This window comes from Polypterus senegalus, chromosome 8 (assembly GCF_016835505.1).
Source record: "Polypterus senegalus isolate Bchr_013 chromosome 8, ASM1683550v1, whole genome shotgun sequence".
Taxonomy (NCBI): Eukaryota; Metazoa; Chordata; class Cladistia; order Polypteriformes; family Polypteridae; genus Polypterus; species Polypterus senegalus.
The window spans coordinates 158,511,756-158,530,748 of NC_053161.1; the positions used below are offsets into that span (position 1 = coordinate 158,511,756).

General features: G+C 41.1%; 1 protein-coding gene across 1 annotated transcript in view; it reads right to left on the reverse strand.

Annotated features, from left to right (window-relative positions):
• LOC120533169 (myelin regulatory factor-like protein) overlaps positions 1–18,993 on the reverse strand; it is a 100,103-nt gene that overhangs the window by 58,874 nt on the left and 22,236 nt on the right. Inside the window, exons 3-11 of the mRNA XM_039759890.1 lie at positions 18,899–18,989; positions 12,403–12,464; positions 12,086–12,326; positions 11,073–11,176; positions 10,491–10,638; positions 8,017–8,212; positions 7,699–7,775; positions 6,033–6,143; positions 4,310–4,400 (exon numbers count right to left, since the gene is read on the reverse strand). Of these exons, the coding sequence (XP_039615824.1) occupies positions 4,310–4,400; positions 6,033–6,143; positions 7,699–7,775; positions 8,017–8,212; positions 10,491–10,638; positions 11,073–11,176; positions 12,086–12,326; positions 12,403–12,464; positions 18,899–18,989 (1,121 nt within the window). The remainder of the gene's footprint in view (positions 1–4,309; positions 4,401–6,032; positions 6,144–7,698; positions 7,776–8,016; positions 8,213–10,490; positions 10,639–11,072; positions 11,177–12,085; positions 12,327–12,402; positions 12,465–18,898; positions 18,990–18,993) is intronic.

An 18,993-nucleotide genomic window follows, 5' to 3' on the forward strand; every position in this document is an offset into this window, starting at 1 on the left:
GAGATAGAGAGAAGGAAAAGGAGTTGTTGGTGCTTTTCTATTATGGATATAAAAGAAGTCTTATGGGGTATTTGTGTTTAACAAATCTTTTATTTGAACCCAAGACTTGTGTTGCTATAGTTGAGTATAGGTTTTGGGGCATCAGAATGCCCCCTAGTGGTCACGACACACAATCTATAAACTTGGATGATCCAGGAATCACAAATGTTGACATCCATAAGGTCACATCAGTGCTGTCACACATCACATACTCCCTCTGCCACAGGAACCATTAACAAAATGTTACAACAATACTGATGACAACAATAAACAACATGGGCATAGCAGTAAGAACTGAGTAATTTTGAACTATTTCAAAACGAAATTGAATCAGAAAACAAACATCAAAAATAAACTCAGCACCCGGAAAATAAATGAAAAATTTATAACAAAGCGTGTTACAGCTATCGTTTATTCCCTAGCTCATGTATATTTTCCACTTTATTGTTGTTTTCGAATTATGATTTTTCATAAGTTTATATAATTTTTGTTAGTAATTTTGTAGTGGGTATATTTGTCTCTATCTGGCTAAACAGGGTGGTCCAGATCTAATTATGCAGATCCAGATCATCTGGATGACTTTGATTTATGCAGGGACAATTCCAGTTCGTTGTGAAGACGATTCTTCAAGTCGTCAGTTCGCACAATTCTCGATGGTCCAAGATTTTTCGGGTGATTTTCTATGTAATAAACTAAATAAGTTATAGCATAATGAAAGTTGCATAATTAGATCTGGACCACCCTATATTGCCTATATTCTTGGAACTCCAAGAGGTGGGACCATCATGACATCACTTCTGAGGGACCTCCCTCTGCCCCTCTGTGGTGGAGATGGACTGAGTGTTGCCTAGTGTAGATTTGTACTGCAAATTGTTGTTTGGATTCTTATGCTTGTTTGGATTTTTGTTTAATTTCTTGGATTCTGAATTTCTGGATTATAGACTGTACAATATGTGTTTTCCTTAGGCTGTCTTTTGAGAGATACATTTTTGGGATTATTTTGTATTTTTGTCTTTGCTTGACCTTAACCCAGCCACAGGAGATGCACAAACCAGTTTGTTTCCCAAGCCCGGATAAAGGGGAAGGGTTACGTCAGGAAGAGCATTCGGTGTAAAATTTTGCCAAATCAATATGCTGACAACAATACAAATTACCATACCGGATTGGTCGAGCCCTGGGTTAACAACGACCGCCACCAGTACTGTTAGCCAACAGGGTGCGGTCGGAAATTGAGCTACTGTTGGCCGAAGAAGAAGAAGGAGAAGAAGGGGGGGGAGACGTGTCCAGAGGCAGGAGGAGTGGAGGAAGGTAAAGAGAGTGGAACTGAAGGTAGGAACTTTGAATGTTGGCAGTATGACTGGTAAGGGGAGAGAGTTAGCAGATATGATGGAGAGAAGGAAGGTTGATATATTGTGTGTACAAGAGACTAAATGGAAGGGGAGTAAGGCCAGGTTTGATTGGAGGTGGATTCAAATTGTTCTATCAATGGTGTGAATGAGAGGAGAAATGGAGCAGGGGTTTTTCTGAAGGAATAGTATATCAAGAGTGTTTTAGAGGTGAAAAGAGTGTCAGACAGAGTAATGATTATAAAGCTGGAAATTGGAGGTGTGATGATGAATGTTGTTAGTGCATATGCCCTGCAAGTTGGGTGTGCAATGAGTGAGAAAGAAGATTTTTGGAGTTAGTTGGATGAAGTGATGAACAGTGTACCCAAGGGACAGAAAGTGGTGATTGGAGCAGATTTCAAAGGACATGTTGGTGAAGGAAACAGTGGAGACGAGGAGGTGATGGGTAGGTATGGTGTAAAGGACAGAATTGAAGAAGGTCAGAGGATAGTAGATTTTTCCAAAAGGATGGACATGGCTGTGGTGAATATGTATTTTAAGAAGAGGGAGGAACATAGGGTTACGTACAAGAGTGGAGGAAGATGCACACAGGTAGATTACATCCTATGCAGAAGAGTTGATCTGAAGGAGATTAAAGACTGCAAAGTGGTGGCAGGGGAAAGTGTAGTTAAGCAGCATAGGATGGTGGTCTGTAGGATGATGTTGGAGATCAAGAAGAGGAAGAGAGTGAGGGCAGAGCCAAGGATCAAATGGTGGAAGTTGTAAACGGAAGACTGCAAGGTTGAGTTTAGGGAGGAGGTGAGACAGGCACTGGGTGGCAGTGAAGAGTTACCAGACAGCTGGGAAACTACAGCAGATGTAGTAAGGGTGACAGCAAGAAGGGTGCTTGGCATGACATCTAGACAGAGGAAGGAGGAAAAGGAAACCTGCTGGTGGAATGAGGAAATACAGGAGAGTATACAGAGGAAGAGGATGGCAAAGAAGAAGTGGGATAGTCAGAGAGATGCAGAAAGTAGACGAGTACAAGGAGATAAGGTGCAAGGTGAAGAGAGAGGAGGCAAAGGCTAAAGAAAAAGCATATGATGAGATGTATGACAGGTTGGACACAAAGGAGGAATAAAAGGACCTGTACCGATTGGCTAGACAGAGGGACTGAGCTGGGAAAGATGTGCAGCAGGTTAGGGTGATAAAGGAAAAAGATGGAAATGTACTCACAAGCAAGGAGAGTGTGTTGAGCAGATGGAAGAGTACTTTAAGAGGCTGATAAATGAAGAGAACGAGAGAGAGAAGAGGTTGGATAATGTGGAGATAGTTAATCAGAAAGTGCAATGGATTAGCAAGGAGGAAGTAAGGACAGCAATGAAGAGGATGAAAAATGGAAAGGCCATTGGTCCAGATGACATACCTATGGAAGCATGGAGGTGTTTAGGAGAGATGGCAGTGGAGTTTTTAACCAGATTGTTTAATGGAATCTTGGAAAGTGAGAGGATGCCTGAGGAGTGGAGAAGAAGTGTACTGGTGCCGATACTTAAGAAAAGGGGGATGTTCAGGACTGCAGTAACTACAGGGGAATAAAATTGATGAGCCACAGCATGAAGTTATGGGAAAGAGTAGTGGAATCTAGGTTAAGAAGTTAGGTAATGATTAGTGAGCAGAAGTATGGTTTCATGGCAAAAAAGAGCACCACAGATACAATGTTTGCTCTGAGGATGTTGATGGAGAGGTTTAGAGAAGGCCAGAAGGAGTTGCATTGTGTCTTTGTGGCCCTGGAGAAAGCAAATGACAGGGTGCCTCGGGAGGAGTTGTGGTATTGTATGAGGATGTCAGGAGTGGCAGAGAAGTACATTAGAATTGTACAGGATATGTACGAGGAAAATGTGACTGTGGTGAGGTCTGCGATAAGTGTGACGGATGCATTCAGGGTGGTGGTGGGATTACATCAGGGATCAGCTCTGAGACCTTTCTTATTTGCAATGGTGATTGACAGGTTGACAGACGAGATTAGACAAGAGTCCCTGTGGACTATGATGTTTGCTGATGACATTGTGATCTGTAATGATAGGAGGGAGCAGGTTGAGGAGACCCTGGAGAGGTGGAGATCTGTTCTAGAGAGGAGAGGAATGAAGGTCAGTATGAACAAGACAGAATACATGTGTGTGAATGAGAGGGAGGTCAGTGGAATGGTGAGGATGCAGGGAGTAGAGTTGGTAAAGGTGGATGAGTTTAAATACTTGGGATCAACAGTACAGAGTAATGGGGATTGTGAAAGAGAGGTGAAAAAGAGAGCGCAGGCAGAGTGGAATGGGTGGAGAAGAGTGTCAGGAGTGACCAGAAAGCAGGAGACAGAGCTGGAGGTGGCAGAGTTAAAGATGCTAAGATTTGCGTTGTGCGTGATGAGGATGAACAGGATTAGAAATGAGTACACAAGAGGGTCAGCTCAAGTTGGACGATTGGGAGACAAAGTCAGAGAGGCGAGATTGCATTGGTTTGGACATGTGCAGAGGAGAGATGTTGAGTATATTGGGAGAAGGATGTTAAAGATAGAGCTGCCAGGGAAGAGGAAAAGAGGAAGGCCTAAGTGAAGGTTTATGGATGTAGTGAGAGAGGACTCGAAGGTGATGGGTATAAATGAACAAGATGCAGAGGACAGAAAGATATGGAAGAAGATGATCCACTGTGGCGACCCCTAATGGGAGCAGCTGAAAGAAGAAGAAGTCTTTGCTTGACCTTATTGTTTATAACATAAATCCTTCATTTATACAAATTCTTACTTTGCACTTGTTTCTCAAAGCAGATGTTGTAAGGTTTCCTCTCCCTTGAAGCAATTTTTTAGAACATTCAAAGCATATTTTAAACCAGATAACCCAGATGTGCACATTTTAAACAGATGTTATATGTAAGATGCTTTAATTAGGCGGACTTACCCTCACAATGATTTTTTCAGACATGTGTGCTGTTACTAGTAGCTTGTGATCCTGATGTGCAGCATAGAGCCCAACTACCAGCATGAAGTATCTGTGAGGAAATGAAACCAAAGTGAGAAATAAGAAATGCGCACCTCCGTTAGTGGAGACCATCGGCGTGAAGGCTCGACTGTATTCATACATTTCAGTCAGTCACTCTTTATATAGTATAATTAACACCATCACAAAGTACTCTGAAGGGCTAATGATGCTGAGTGTGAGTGATGACATCCCTTTTTAGAATGTACATTTTCCATTAACAATAATACATTTAATTTATTCGTAGGCACCTTTCTAAACACTCAAGGACACTGAACAATAGATGAAACACACATTATAAACAAAACAAAAATACAAAATTTAAAATCAGACAGAGCAATTGTAGTCAAAGAGAAAAGCAGTCTTAAACAAATGAGTTTTAAGTTTAGATTCATAAAGCGAGAATGAATCAATGCTTTTAAGCTCAGATAGTAGTGAGTTCCAGAGCTGAGGAGCAGAGCAACTGAATGCGCTGCTCCCCATGGTGGTAAGATGAATGAAGGGGACAGTCAAGTGCATGGAGGAAGAGGATCTAAGGATATGGGAGGGAATGGCAACATGGAGGAGATCAGACAGATATGGAGGGGCGAGGTTGTGGATTGCCTTAAAAGTTAACAGAAGAATTTTGAATTGAATGCGGAACTTAACTGGAAGCCCGTAAAGCTGCTGCAAGACGGGAATGATATGGTGAATAGAGGAGGTTCTAGTAATGATGTGGGCGGGCAGCTGAATTCTGGACCAGTTGAAGCTTATAAAGAGATTTGTGAGAAAGACCAACGAAAAGGGAATTGCAATAATCCAGACGAGAAGTGACAAGGCTATGAACAAGGATAGCAGTGGTGTGGGGAGTGAGGGAGGGGCGAATAAAATTAATGTTACGCAAGTGGAAATATGCAGACTGGGAGATGTTATTGATGTGGGACTGAAAGATGACACCCAGACTCTTAACCTGTGAAGAAGGGGAAATAGAGAAATTTTCAATAACAAATGAAAAATGATCAGTTTTGGATAATGTTGATAATGTCTAGAAGTGGAACTCCACAGCTCCACTCCACTGAGGAGGTTATTGCTTTATAGAACAGGTTAAGATTAACTAGGGTTAAGATTAGAGTTGGGGCAGACTGATCTGACTCAAATCAATTAAACCATGTGACAAATAAACTGCAAACCAATTGGCTGTCCAGTGTAGCAAATGACTTGTGGAGCTACAGGGGTCTGGACCTATATTGAATTTTCTCCTGTCGTCTTTAAGCCATAAGGTAATTCTTCACCATTAAAGCCTGTCCCCATTAAATGTCACTCTTAGTTTTGACATAACTACTGTTGAGTAGTTCTACCACCGTAATGTGTTGCTCTCTACTATACTTTTCTTTTCTCTTTTATTTTTCTGTTTGCTTTCTTTGCATTATACTACAATTTGTGAGAAAAACTATTTTACAACACAGAGAGTCGGCAGATAAGACTTCCAGTCTATATCTGCTTGTGGAAAGCCACTCCCTAAATAAAACTTGCTATAAATAGAGCACCTTTGACATCTCTTCACAATGACAGGCCCACTCTCACAATGTGGAAGACCAGAAAGCTCTAGCGGCCTGAAGATTCCACCCAATTCCCCACTCATTTCAGAGCTGGCAGTGACCCCTACCTTTGGTCAGGATTTGGCTTTCCCTTTTTCCTCATGTTATTTGCAGTGGTCTCACTGAAGTGCAGCCTCCCCAGAGTGACTTTGGTGATCTTGTCTCCTGGAAGGTTTACCCTGAAAGTTACAGAAGAAGTAGGTCAGGACACTGACATGGTCACGGTCCACTCATGGTGTTATCCCTAGCTCAAATGTGTTTTCTGCTTATTTAATCTTAATTCTCTTTTAATGTTTTTGTAATTATTAATAATTTTGTTTTTGTTTTCCTTTTTTATAGCATATGTTTTCAGGAAGGTTTTGTCTAGAGATAATTTATGAATGTGGCCATTTCCATTAAATTATGTTTCTTGTATGTTGAGCTCAGAAGGGTGGGACCACCTAATGCTGCAGCTGGGTATCCATTCCCACCACTATTTAAGGAAAACCACCCAATGGCATGGCTGCTTTCAGCACCTAGGACAGTTCCTGGGCCATTTTGTCTGACCTTATTGTCGTTTTCTTTGGAGTCCTTGATTTTGACTCTTCCCTCTTGAATTGAGGTTCTGTTTTTGGTTTGTGATTTTTGCATTTGTGTACTTATAAAGCCAACCCATTTTCCCTCCTGCTTTATTTTAGTCAATCATTTTTGCATCTCCTTTAACAAGTATTTAAATGTTGAAGGAATTCTGTTTGGTCCTTTGATTAGAGGTTCTTACAGTTTTTCTGCCCCTGTTTTTGTGAGCATTTAACACTGTGGACCTATGCAAGCTATAAGCCTGTTTTGGGAGTTTGGGAACAGGCTGCCTATGGTGAGGCTGTTGAGTGGGTCTAGACTTGTAAAGAAGGGTTTTTGAGTCTTACATCCTTTTTTTAGCCTTCGTATAAAGAACAAAACTGAGTTACTTTAATATTAAAACATTTATTAAAAATGATTGACAAAAATACCAACCTAAAATCCAACAAATCCAAAACTCACAAACCAGAAATGATACCTTAATTTAAGAGCTGGGGGTCAACACGTGCAAATCCACAAAAATCAAAATGGTCATAAATAACCCTCAGTGCTGATAAAGCCGTTTCATTGGCTACTCCTTCAAAAGCAGGATTAGGTGGCCACGCCCCTCTGTGACTGACATACCAGACATAAGAAACATAAAGCAATGGACCAGGCCCCAAAAAACAAATCTTCATAAATACAAAATGTTCATCACAACATGCAACATAGCAAAGAAAACAAAATCAAAATCAGTAATACAATAATAATTAAAAAAATATTTAAAAGCAAACAAAAAGATTAAATTAACAGAAACCACATTTTAACCAGGGATAAACCTCTGGTTGAATCATGGCAAGCAATTAATGCTGATGAGCCGGAGACCACTAGTTTGAACAGGAACCCAGTGAAGGAAGTCTGGGGTCCCCAATTCTGGTAAGTAAGGATAAGCGGTCAGAGTGAAAGGTAAGAAGAATCCACTTCTTAAATCAGAAATAAAAACTTGAAGTCACCATCCACGGTGAGTGGTTTATTTCACAGTCTCTGTTTCCAATAGTAGATCTGTTTATATTTATTTTTAATTATTACGAGCACCCAAGGGAAGCAGTCATGGCCCAAAGTGTTCTCACACATACACATCTCCTTTGACACTCCCTTTCCACCCATCAATTTGAATTTGAAGCAAAAGGGACTTCTTACTTGATAGGCAGGAATGATTTTTTGCTTCGGTCAGACTGAGACTGCTCAATCATCACGATGTGACTTGGTGTGTCCGCCTGGGATGAAATACATTAAAAAAAAAAAAAAGAAGATGTGCACAGTTAGTCCTTCAAAGCAGAGTCATTGGGTGTAGTGCCACTAGGTGGTACCAGAGGCACATTAACAGTTTTTTCCAGGATGAAAATGCTAAACGGGACAGCTGGTCCAATGAGTTGGACATGTGCCTTGACATGCGACCATCAGGTCAATCATCCTCCAAGACACAACAACAAATGGAAGAACAATGAACAGACTTGCCTTGATGCCGAAGACGTTTATGTAGAATGCATCAATCGGAGTGAATCCCTTAGGGGTCTTTAATGTCATGGGGTTTCCCATCATGCCGATGTGTACTGTCACCTGGAAGTGGTTCTTCTTCTGACACACGAAGGCCTCATCACAGAGGGAGTAATTGAAGCCTTTGTCAGCATCCACTTGGTAGCCTGGAGTTGGCCTATGAGAGAGAGACAAGGATGAAATAATGTTCTTGGTGGGGGGCAGCTTGGGGTATTGGTATTTTTTCCAATGTGAAACTGGGGCGGGATGTGACAGATCTTGCTATATTGGTGGTAGACCATCAGGTGCCTTCCATACAACTTTCCATGCTGCTTTTTTCTTCCAACACATAAAGCTAAAGTAAGATGGTGCAGTCAATAATACAAAATGGTTCCTGGTGTTGTGATTTATGAAACCTTAAAAATGCTTTTCTCTGCAGATAATTGTTTTTTTCATTATCTTCAAAGGTTGCTTTGAGAATCGGAGAACATCCCTGCCGCTTTTAAAGAACTTATTTTACATTTTGGTTGTACTACAACATCTTTTTTGTTCTGAGTAGGGTGTTGCCATTTTGTTGGAATGTGTAGATCCAACTTCTGAAGGTCATGCATCAGTATGTTGTGTCACTGATGATATAAAAGCTTAGATTGTGAATAGTTTTAAAATCATTTTCAAGTCTTGTTTTCAATTTCTTGGCTACTGATTGTAATGCTTCATTTGCTACCTTTGTCTGCTCTTAGTAATTTTATGTTGTCACCAGTAATTTTCTTTCCTGGTTTTGACTATGTTTCTCTCCTGGTTTTTTCTCACTTGCTCTTTTGGCGTGCCATATAATAAACACCATGGCAGAACTCCTGGAGGACCACCCAGCTGCCCTACTCTTCTATCTCAGCACTGGGTCTTCTTCTACCAGCACCTATGCAGCTGCTCCCGATCTCCAGAGATTCATCAAAAGGCCTCTGACATCAAGCACAATATGAGAAAAGTGAAGTTAAGGTATGGTGGCTAGACATTGGCATACCAACCATCTATAACATTTCCTCATTGGGAGAGGTCCATCAGTCCAAATCCTGAAATGGTAGATCTACAATATCTGAGGCTGGGCATCTGGAGATCACCCAGCACTAAACTACATCACTGGCCATAGTCTGGTACAATTTGTCTTATGTGCTTATCTTGTGTAGTTACCTATTGAGGGTACCAGTTTTCCTTATTATCCTTTTCAGCCCTTTCCCTCTTAACTATTACCATTAAGGTCGCAGTACAGTGGAGCTTTGTGGTAGGACACAACTGCTTAGATTTTTCCTTTCAAATTTAAAAGTCTTCCCATAGCAATTTATATTGCAAGTCAAGGATGCTTCTTTGAAGGCCAAATGGCACAAATAAACCAGTCAGGATTGTGGTTTGTTTCACTTGAGAGTCAGAGATGGACACTTAAACAGAAGGGGAAACTACAAGGGTGAAAATCATAATCTGAAACTGTCTTCAGATTGGGTGGTCAAGAAGTAATCTCTTTTATCTTAAAGACTATGGCCTCCATAATATCACATGTGGCATTGCACCAGGCCTGGACATAGCACAGCATCACAGCAACAGTAGCTGTTAACGTTGCTGGGAAGCGAAGTTCAATGAAAAATTGTAGACGTGAATAGCAGCAAAGTGTGTGACTTCATGATTACATGTGATATGTAAGATGGTGGCACAGCAAGTCAAAACCAGTGACACGTGCAGGCTAGTGATTTAGTGAAAGGATATTTCCACAATTGAAATTCTTGCATTTGTTTTCTACTTTGATGATCAATTTTTTTGACTTCCTGCTGTTGAACCTTTCTAATTTACATTATCAGTCACCTAATTGTTTTTTGCTATGAAAACGTTGCTTTTGGGTCTGCTAAAGAAATTAGCACTTTATGGGTGAGCATTTTATTCACTTTAATTGTAACTCCCAATATTATGTTCAGATCCTAACATATTGCCGAGTCATAAGAGTTTCTCCATGCTGCCTACAGAGGGCAGTGGGGAGTCAAGCACCAGACTCTGCTTTATTCAGACAGCACTCAGTCCAGGTGCAAGTTGCAGACAAACCCTTGATGTCAAAATTGAACCCCTGGTAAAGTTTTGATGACTTCTGCTTGCCAGGGATTACTGATTATTGACATCCACCAGTCACTAGTGTCCCTTGTTGGTGCAGATGCATGATGGACACATAGGTTTTAACTACCCTAGGATTACTCCCCCATAGATGTTGTGCTCCTTTAAATCCCACAATTCGAATTCCCTCTTTTTTCAACAGAGGTTTTTCTTTAGTCTCTAGTCTATCCTTAAAGCAGATCATGTAGCTATGCTCGTCACCCTTTGGGCATTCGTTTATAGGGCAATCCCTATTTGATTGTTGTCTCACTCACAACCTCCACAACAATTGAGATGTCAAGCTGGAGAGTAGATTAATCTCTTACAAACTGTTGCTTCTGGAGTCGAACAGAGGAGTCCACTGGTGTGACTGGTATGGGCTCCAGGTTAAAGACTGGTACCATCCTGACCCACACTGCGCATTCTGTCCATCACTCTCATAGCCCAGACCATCCCCACAATAGACAGCATTCCCTGAAATGAAAACAGTCACATTTAGAGATACATAGAGGCATAATGTCTGCCATGCCAGGACAGCATCCCATGTTGCTCCCCAACTAGGCCTGCTTTGGCCTTCCATCTTTGAGCCTCTCCATCATGTCAAGACCAGGTGAGACCAGGCAGTGAGTACTGTCACTTCATTCTATATTGTTCGGCTCAGTGGACAGTGCAACAGATGGAGTGCAGGCCTCACAGATAAGCACTGACCCCCTGCATCAGGAATCCCCATCCTCCCATGGATATTGGTTATCTCTAACAGTAAAGCTCATGTCCGGTTCACCAATACCTGTGGCAGGTAGGAAGTCACCTATCACCTGATCAATGATCTGTCAAGTGGACACTTGGTGGTCTCTACTTTGAGAGCATTTCATAATATGACTGTGTCTTTCTTATAGGTGGTCACTTACCCAGAGTGGTTGAGCATAAGCTGGTGGAGTTTGACACACTTGGATTGACGCCACCTTCACCAGAGTCACAGCGCTTTCTCTTTTTTGGAAGTTGGATCGGACCCCTGTACAGAGAGAGAGAGAAGATGCATTAAAATTAATGAAGTATCTACCTTGGTCCTGAGTAATTCACAATAGATTCAGATTTTCAATTGAGTCAACATTTTAATGAGCATACAGAAGCCACAGCGGATAAATATAGAGGTCCAAGTAACCAATATGGTACCAACAGAAAAAGACAAAAACTAGTGGCAAAGGCTTAGGCCGTACATCCCTGAGCAACCATAGCCATCAGAAGAAGTGTAAAGCAGTTAGCATAATGGGTGGACAACGTGTTAAATGATCAGTGAATGAACCAATGGGAGTGCTTGCATATCATGGAATCATAAAGTATCATGATATATCATAATGTGTATAAAGTACAGTGATGTACCATGGTGTATCATAATGTGCATCAAGTATAGTGAAGTTATTATAATGTATCATGAAGTACTGTGGAGTATCATGATGTGTCATAATGCATCATAATATATTGTGAAGTATCATGATGTCTATGAAGTATTGCAAAGTAGAATGATGCATGGTAAAGTACTGAAATGCATCAAAATGTATGTGAAGTATAGTTGAGTATCATGATGTATCGAGAAATATTGTATTGTATCATGATATGCATGAAGAGACGAGCAGAATCAGAAGATGGCATCATAATGGGCAAATGCTCATCAGTACATACAAAGTTGTGTGGTTAAGGGTTACGTCAAAGAGTATTGGAGGCTGGGAAATGTGTCTGTAAAAGATGGTGTGAAAAAAGAATTATGAGCACCAGGGAATTTTGGGTACTGATATAACAAATCTAGAGTCATTATACAGAAATCTTGTGTATGCACCACTCCAAAGATAAGAAGATGGAACTGAATTTTACCTAATTGAGAGTTATTTCTGAGAAGTGGGTCCATGTTCCCTATTTTACTTACCCGGTACTCACGGTGGCACTCATAGGTGCATAAGGGAAAGCTGAAGCCACAGTGCAAGAAGATGTAGCACCACACATGGGCAGTGGAGTGGCACCGGAGGCTCCTGGAAATTCCACACATCTGTAAGGTGGCTCTCCACTGCATCCCTTGGTCACAATGGGGTTGATGGCTGGAGTAAATGGAGGTTCCAACAGAGCAGCGGGAGGCCAGGGGGTGCCACAACTCACTTCTACAAGGGAAGCTAAGTAGAAATGTTAAAATATACCTACTGATTGGTGTCTTGATGGGCAAGAGGACGGAAAATTAGAGGCACATACCTGTTGTCTGAGGAGGAGAACAGGGGTCTGAGCTTGAGTCAGGAGGGGATTCTGGGAGCAAGCTGACAAGAGTGAAACAGAGGAAATGAAATTGTTCAGCAGGAGTTCTCTTTAAAAAGGGAGGGGAGATATGATGGGCATTGACAAGAAGGGACTACCTACTGGGCAGCACCATCCACTGATCAAACTGTGGTGCACCTTTCATGGAATGAATGCAAGCAACAAGACAAACAGGTTCAACTTCAAATCCAAGCTCGCTAGCCTCTGAGTGTGCCAGTCACTAAAGCATGCACACATGAGCTAAAGGTTCAGGTCAGGGTTAATGGACGGTAGGAGCAGACATGTAAAACACCCAAAACCTGACTGGGCATCATGTAATAATAAAGTGCAGCACTGTGAGTCTGTTCACTGAGATTTTTTGAACTGACATATAGGTGGCCTCCCTTCCATTAACTGGTAACCTGCCCTGCCCTAAGAACATACATAAGAAGACAAGAAATATGGCAAATGAGAGGAGACCATTTAGTCCATCAAGCCTGTTTGTTTAGGTAATAGCTCACCCAGCCGGTACTCTTCTTTCTTGCCTCCCTCTTCCATCGTGTGGATTTTTCTTTTTCCTGAATGCCTAATGGTTAACAAATCTGGCCTGTCTATTTGGAGATGAGTGAGATTCATTTTTGATTTTCACTTTTGTTTTGGCACTAAAGGAGCAGGTCACATGATCTTTGCACAATGTATTCTCACAAGGAGACCCATCAAGGTTACTACAGGTCCACTCAACAGTGGCCATGCTGTCACCTTTACACCAAATGCTAGTAATGCACCAATAAAACACCCATGAATCAGGTTTGGGGACAATAAGGACAGTGCAGGCCACCACAAAGACCAGACCAGTTATTTTCATGAGGAATTTTATATAGCACCATTCCCATACAGCATTTTAGAAAATTTCAAAAATATGAACATGGTCACCATGTTCAGGGTGACCCATTCATGTGGCCCAGCTTAGACACCATCTATTGGTGTAGCGAATGCAATGAAGGAGCTGTGCACACATGGGCAAAATTGTCCTAAATAAATTTCAAGAGATGAAAGGTAATTTTAAGAGCAGGAGAGTGGAGGTTATGGAGCAGGTGTGGGTCAAGGTACTGTGGAGGTAGTCAAAAAACAAGCTTAAAAACAAAGCAAGAATTAAAGTTAAAAAGCAAAGCAAGTGGCCCTAAACTTGTACATTAGTGTGTTAGTTTGATTTTTAGAGTTGTTTTATCCAAAACCTGAAGATATATTATAACTAATGATTACATTATCTCATTTGAGAACAAACAATGCTTTTTTTATGAATGATCTGGTTGTAGCAAAGAAAAAAATACAACAAAAATGGTACAACAATGATGTCACAAACAAGATGATAAATAATAAGAAATTCCCAGTATGATGAAACAAAATGGCTCAAATTCAAGAACCAGAAATCGTAATAAAACTTAGTTGTGGTAGAGTTTATTACCCTGCTATAAGTCTTCATTAGCTACTATATAAGAAAATGCTAAGGTCTGTGTGTGTCCAGTCCCTTAGAGCACTCTAATTGGCCAGTTTCACTTTGCTAATAATTTTGAAAGAGCAAGTGCGAGTACGAGACACATGAGGAGGAGTAAAGACGTAGGAGTCATGCTGAGAGAGTCGCCTTCAAACTTTGAAGTTCAAATGCAGGAAGTATAAAAGTGGACAGGTAGCGAGAAAGGTGCCTCAAAATGACAGAGTCTGAAAACAGACTTTATAGGAATGCAGTTGAGAGAGGGAGTGCCGGTCAGAGAGCTTCAGTCTCAGGTGGATACTGAGGCAACGGGACTGAAGGTACACATAGGGCAAGAAATATCAAATACACATCAAATTCTATTAGAAAGAATTTCTCATGACTGAAAAAACAATTTGTTAAAATGGGAATTTTGTTATAATGGAATTTTCACCTGGCACAGTCGTTCAGCACGCATAGCTGACGAAGCTGAGTGCAGAATATGAAACTTAATGACAATACCTTTTTTTCCTTTTTGCATCAATGGCAGTGAGACATTCCAATTTTTTCCTGTAAAACAAATTGCTGCTGTCACTGCCTATTGAAACCCAAAACCCTAAGGTTTTTTCCCCTTATTGTCCATAGGACAGCAGACAGAATTATTAGACTTTAAGTTTAGTGGTCCTACTCAGTGTTTAGAACACATGATCCTTTAGATACAAAGCGCAATCGCTGTGTGAGTTACAGAAACAGTGGTCCTCAGTGTCTGGAGCGTGCACCTCTTAACTGTCATAAATGACACCGCAGCCAATCCCCCTACTCTGATGATCATGCCTTCACTGAAGCAGCATTGCAGGTGATTGCTCTGATGATCAAGCTTTTGTAGGTTGACCACAGCCAATCCCAAAAAACCTCAAACCCCTGGGATGATCTTTAATTATGTTGACAGGGCATGGCCACTAAGGTCACACCCACTCCAGGACAGTCCCTAGTAACGGCAATCAACAATAGCTCCATCAGAATGGCCCAAATCACAAATCAAAATTAAACTATATTCCAAAATGAATCCAGTGAATACCTTAGAGTACGAAATCCCCCAACAGATGCAAATGATATTCAAAACTGCAGTATCTGACAAAAACCACATCTGAATTTAATGCATATCTCTCTATTATAAAAGGAAATCTTGACGAGATTTTATGCCAAGAGATTTTTTCAAGTCCCGGGAGACGAGACTATTGCAAAGAGATGTTGTCAAGTCCACCATTTTCAAACACGATCTTGGTCCACTCAGCTCTCATTTGTGAGGTAGTGGAGCAACGCTTGCGGTAGGAAGAAACATTTCTGGAAAGGTTTGTGATGACATATGTGAGAGGATTTGATTAATAAATTAACCTTTATTTGAACCCTGGACTTTGCATGTGTGCCCAGGTGTCCATCACAGTAGATATGTTTCACTGCTCATCCAAGCAGCTTCTTCAGTCTGAGGAATGTTGTTAAAGACCACAAATTTATCCTCCAGGTTAGTTTCACTTCATACCTGCCCTAAATATGCTCATTGAGTAAAAAAAGGAAGGGGGAGGTGTGGGTAGATGTAACAGTCACACCTTTTGACAGCCCCTCCTACCCCCATAGAGTGGATCATTAAGAGTGGTCTACCTGATGGAAGAATGAATTGGGCCTGATTTTCCTGGGGATGGATGAAAGGGCAGCATGATAAATTGAAGATAGGTTATGCCTAAGGCCTCCACCTCTGTTGAGTGAGGGGTTGTTGATTTGCACATACAAAGCTTCCCTCGCCCCTCTCTCAAACCACGGGTCTTCTCTATCCAATATCTGGACATTAATGTCCTCAAATAAAGATACACAAGGAAGGAGCCCCCCCTCAGACCCATAGTCAGCACCATTAACTCTGTAACTTGCAACACTGCCAAATACCTAGCCACAATCCTGGTGCCTTTAGTTGGACACACAGACCACCACATCCACAATTCAGAGGAGTTTGCTTCCAAGGTCAGGGAGCTGAAACTGGATACCGATGAAACCATGGGGTCCTTTGACATCACAGATACATGAGAAAAGCTTCTCAATCGTGGCCAAATACTCGTGAGTGTGTGCTATCAGCACAGCTTCTGAAAGCCTGTTCAATACGGCAGGTTATGATATGATATGCTTAAGAATTATTTGTGAATTGATTACATTTTTCTCAGACTCCAGAAATAGTTCTTCTGAAAAACAGATAATCTAATTATATCTGGTTTTCCTTACTTAATTTTTCCAAGAATAGTCTAATATTTCTTATCATTATGTTGTGTATTTTTAGTGGGCGCCGTCATTTTTATTGCACTGTTCCTAGAAAGCAATAGTTAGTTGGTAGAAGCCTATTTCCCAGAAGTCAGTCTATGTAATGTCTAATATGGGATAATTTAAAAGTCAACTCCTCGGTCTGTATGGTACCCAAGACTGTGAATATGTACTAAAACAAAAAGAACTTGCTGAATGATATTAATGTTTGATTGTTCGATTTTAGTCTTGGATTCACCTTTTGATTTTTTAACTGTAAATCTTTTGTCTACTTGGTTTATGACTAGCGCTCATTAAACAGACAATGTGTCATCTTCTGGTCTGTTTTCACAACAATTCTGCTAACTGCCTTCTCTGGCATTAGACCTTGTTGTTGTCTTCTTTTCATTGAACACTCAAAATGGTCTCTGATTACGTTGTCAATTTAACTCAAATAAGTGTTGCTTTTCACATTTTGTTTTTGTCCAGGATATGCATGAGGGAGTGAGGACTTGAGTTACATGCAGTTTTGGAATAACAGACAAGATCCCAGATAGACAAGGTCTTCTTTAAGTCCTTACCTCTGTGATCTGGTTATGGATTTGTTGAGTCATGGGATTAAATATTAATCCTTTTGGTACAGGCTTATTGCCGATGAGTTGTGTAGCCACAGAAAAGAAGAAATGGAGATGAAGTTGAAAGAATGGAGAAGTGCAATGGAAGATATGGGATAGAAGGTAAATTGGAAAAACACAGAATAACTGAGGTTTAATTGTGACCAGGATTTAGAAGTTAGCCTGCAGGGAGAGCTATTGAAAAGAGAACATTTAAATTTAAATATCTAGGATCAGTGGTAGCCTAAGGTAAAGAATGAGATGCAGAGATAACCAATAGAATGCAGTGTGGAATGAAACAATTGGAAGAAGGTATCTGGAGTATTGTGTGAAGGTTAAAGGTCAGGTTTTTAAGACAGTGGTAAGACCAGCAATGATGTGTGGTGCAGCAAATGACAGAATAAGAAATGAGGCAGTCAGAGGTACAACAAAAGTGGGAGAGATAGCTAAGAAAGTACAGGAGAGTAGGTTGATGTGGTGTGGACATGTGATAAGGAGAGACAAGGAATATGCGGGCAAAAGAGGGATGGGTATATAAATACAAGGGAAGAGAAAGTGGAGGTGGATGGGTAAAGTAAAAGAAGTTCTGAAGTAAGAGGACTTGACTAGTGAGGAGGTGCAGGACCAAGATTTTTGGAGAAGGTTGATCAAGCACATTGACCATACAGAAGTTGGAAAACATAAAGAAGAAGAAGAAGAAGAAGAAGAAGAACCAGCAGAAAAAAGACTCTTTTGTGTCAAAGTGAAAAGAGATAACTGCAAAGATAATTGATCACGTATGTATTCAAACATTTTTAATTGTCACCCTTAAATCATACAGTTAGTTTTAGAAGTCACAGAACAAGTTCAATGGAGATCACCCATCAGGGGTTTCATTTCATTGTGGTATAAATGAACCTGGAACTGGAGTCAGTATGTTGGTCTAACCTACACCACGTAGACAAAAGAACACTCCAAACAACTCCAATTGGGAAGGGGATTGGAAAGCGCAAGTCAGGGGATGAATATAAGAAAATATCCAAGATCACTAAGAAATGGGAAGAGTATGGCATAGCTGTAAATCAGCATAGAGCCAGTGGTCCACAATAACTGAGTGATCATGCGATACGAAGAATAGTGACAGAAGTCACCAAGATGCATATAAGAACTTTAAAGGTGTTACAAGCTACGATGGATGAGATTGGAGAGACTGTGTAGACAACAACTGCGACTGGGTGCTTCTTCAGTTGCCGCCTTCTTGGAGACTAGCAAAGAGAAAAGAATGTGAGACATCTTGGCTGTTGTTGGACAGGAGGAACATCAGAGACACTGACATTGGCTGAGAAAAGGCTTTATGGTGTGATGAGATCAAAATTGCGCTTTTTGGCCCTTATGTTTGAACACTACAGATTATCTAAACACACTCTCTTTGCTGTGAAGCATTGTGGTGGCAGCACATTGACAAATGACGGCAGCCAAATCGAGTCATGTCATGTCATTTACCAACCTGCTTAATCCAGACCAGGGTGACAGAGGGTGCTGGAGCTTATTGCAGGTAACATAAGATATAAATCAGGAACACACCCCACAGAAGGCGCCAGTCCATCGCAGGGCAAACACAAACACACACACACACACACACCAAACACACATTAGGGCCAATTCCCCTGCATGTCTTTGGGCTGAGCACCTGGAGGAAACCCACACAGACAGCGGAGAACATATGCAAACTACATGAAAGGAGGTCAATGGATGTGAACTCTGGTCTCCTTACTGCGTACCAGCAGCACTACCATTGCACCACCGTGCCACCCCACAGACAAATCAAAGATAATAAAAAGGCATTGCATAATAATAGTAAATAACAGCAATCATTTTTTTTAACAATTCAGATATTGCAAGAGACTAGTAGAACATAACACATAACATTCAGAAAAAGCACATTCACAACAATGAGATCATCAGCCACACTTTGACTTCTACCACCATTGTTGAAGGAGTATGAAGACAGTTAAAAAACGCAATTGTGGCATGAGAGAGGTCATAGCAGCTCACTGGATCTAAGAGGTGCCATCTCAGAGAGGAATAAAAAATCAAAGAAATGACTCACAAGGAGGCAGGGTCAAAGTCACTTGAGAGGTACTGCTCCAGGACACTGGTGTCCAACACCGGGTTCTCCAGGACGCCGCTGACATCATGTCCTAA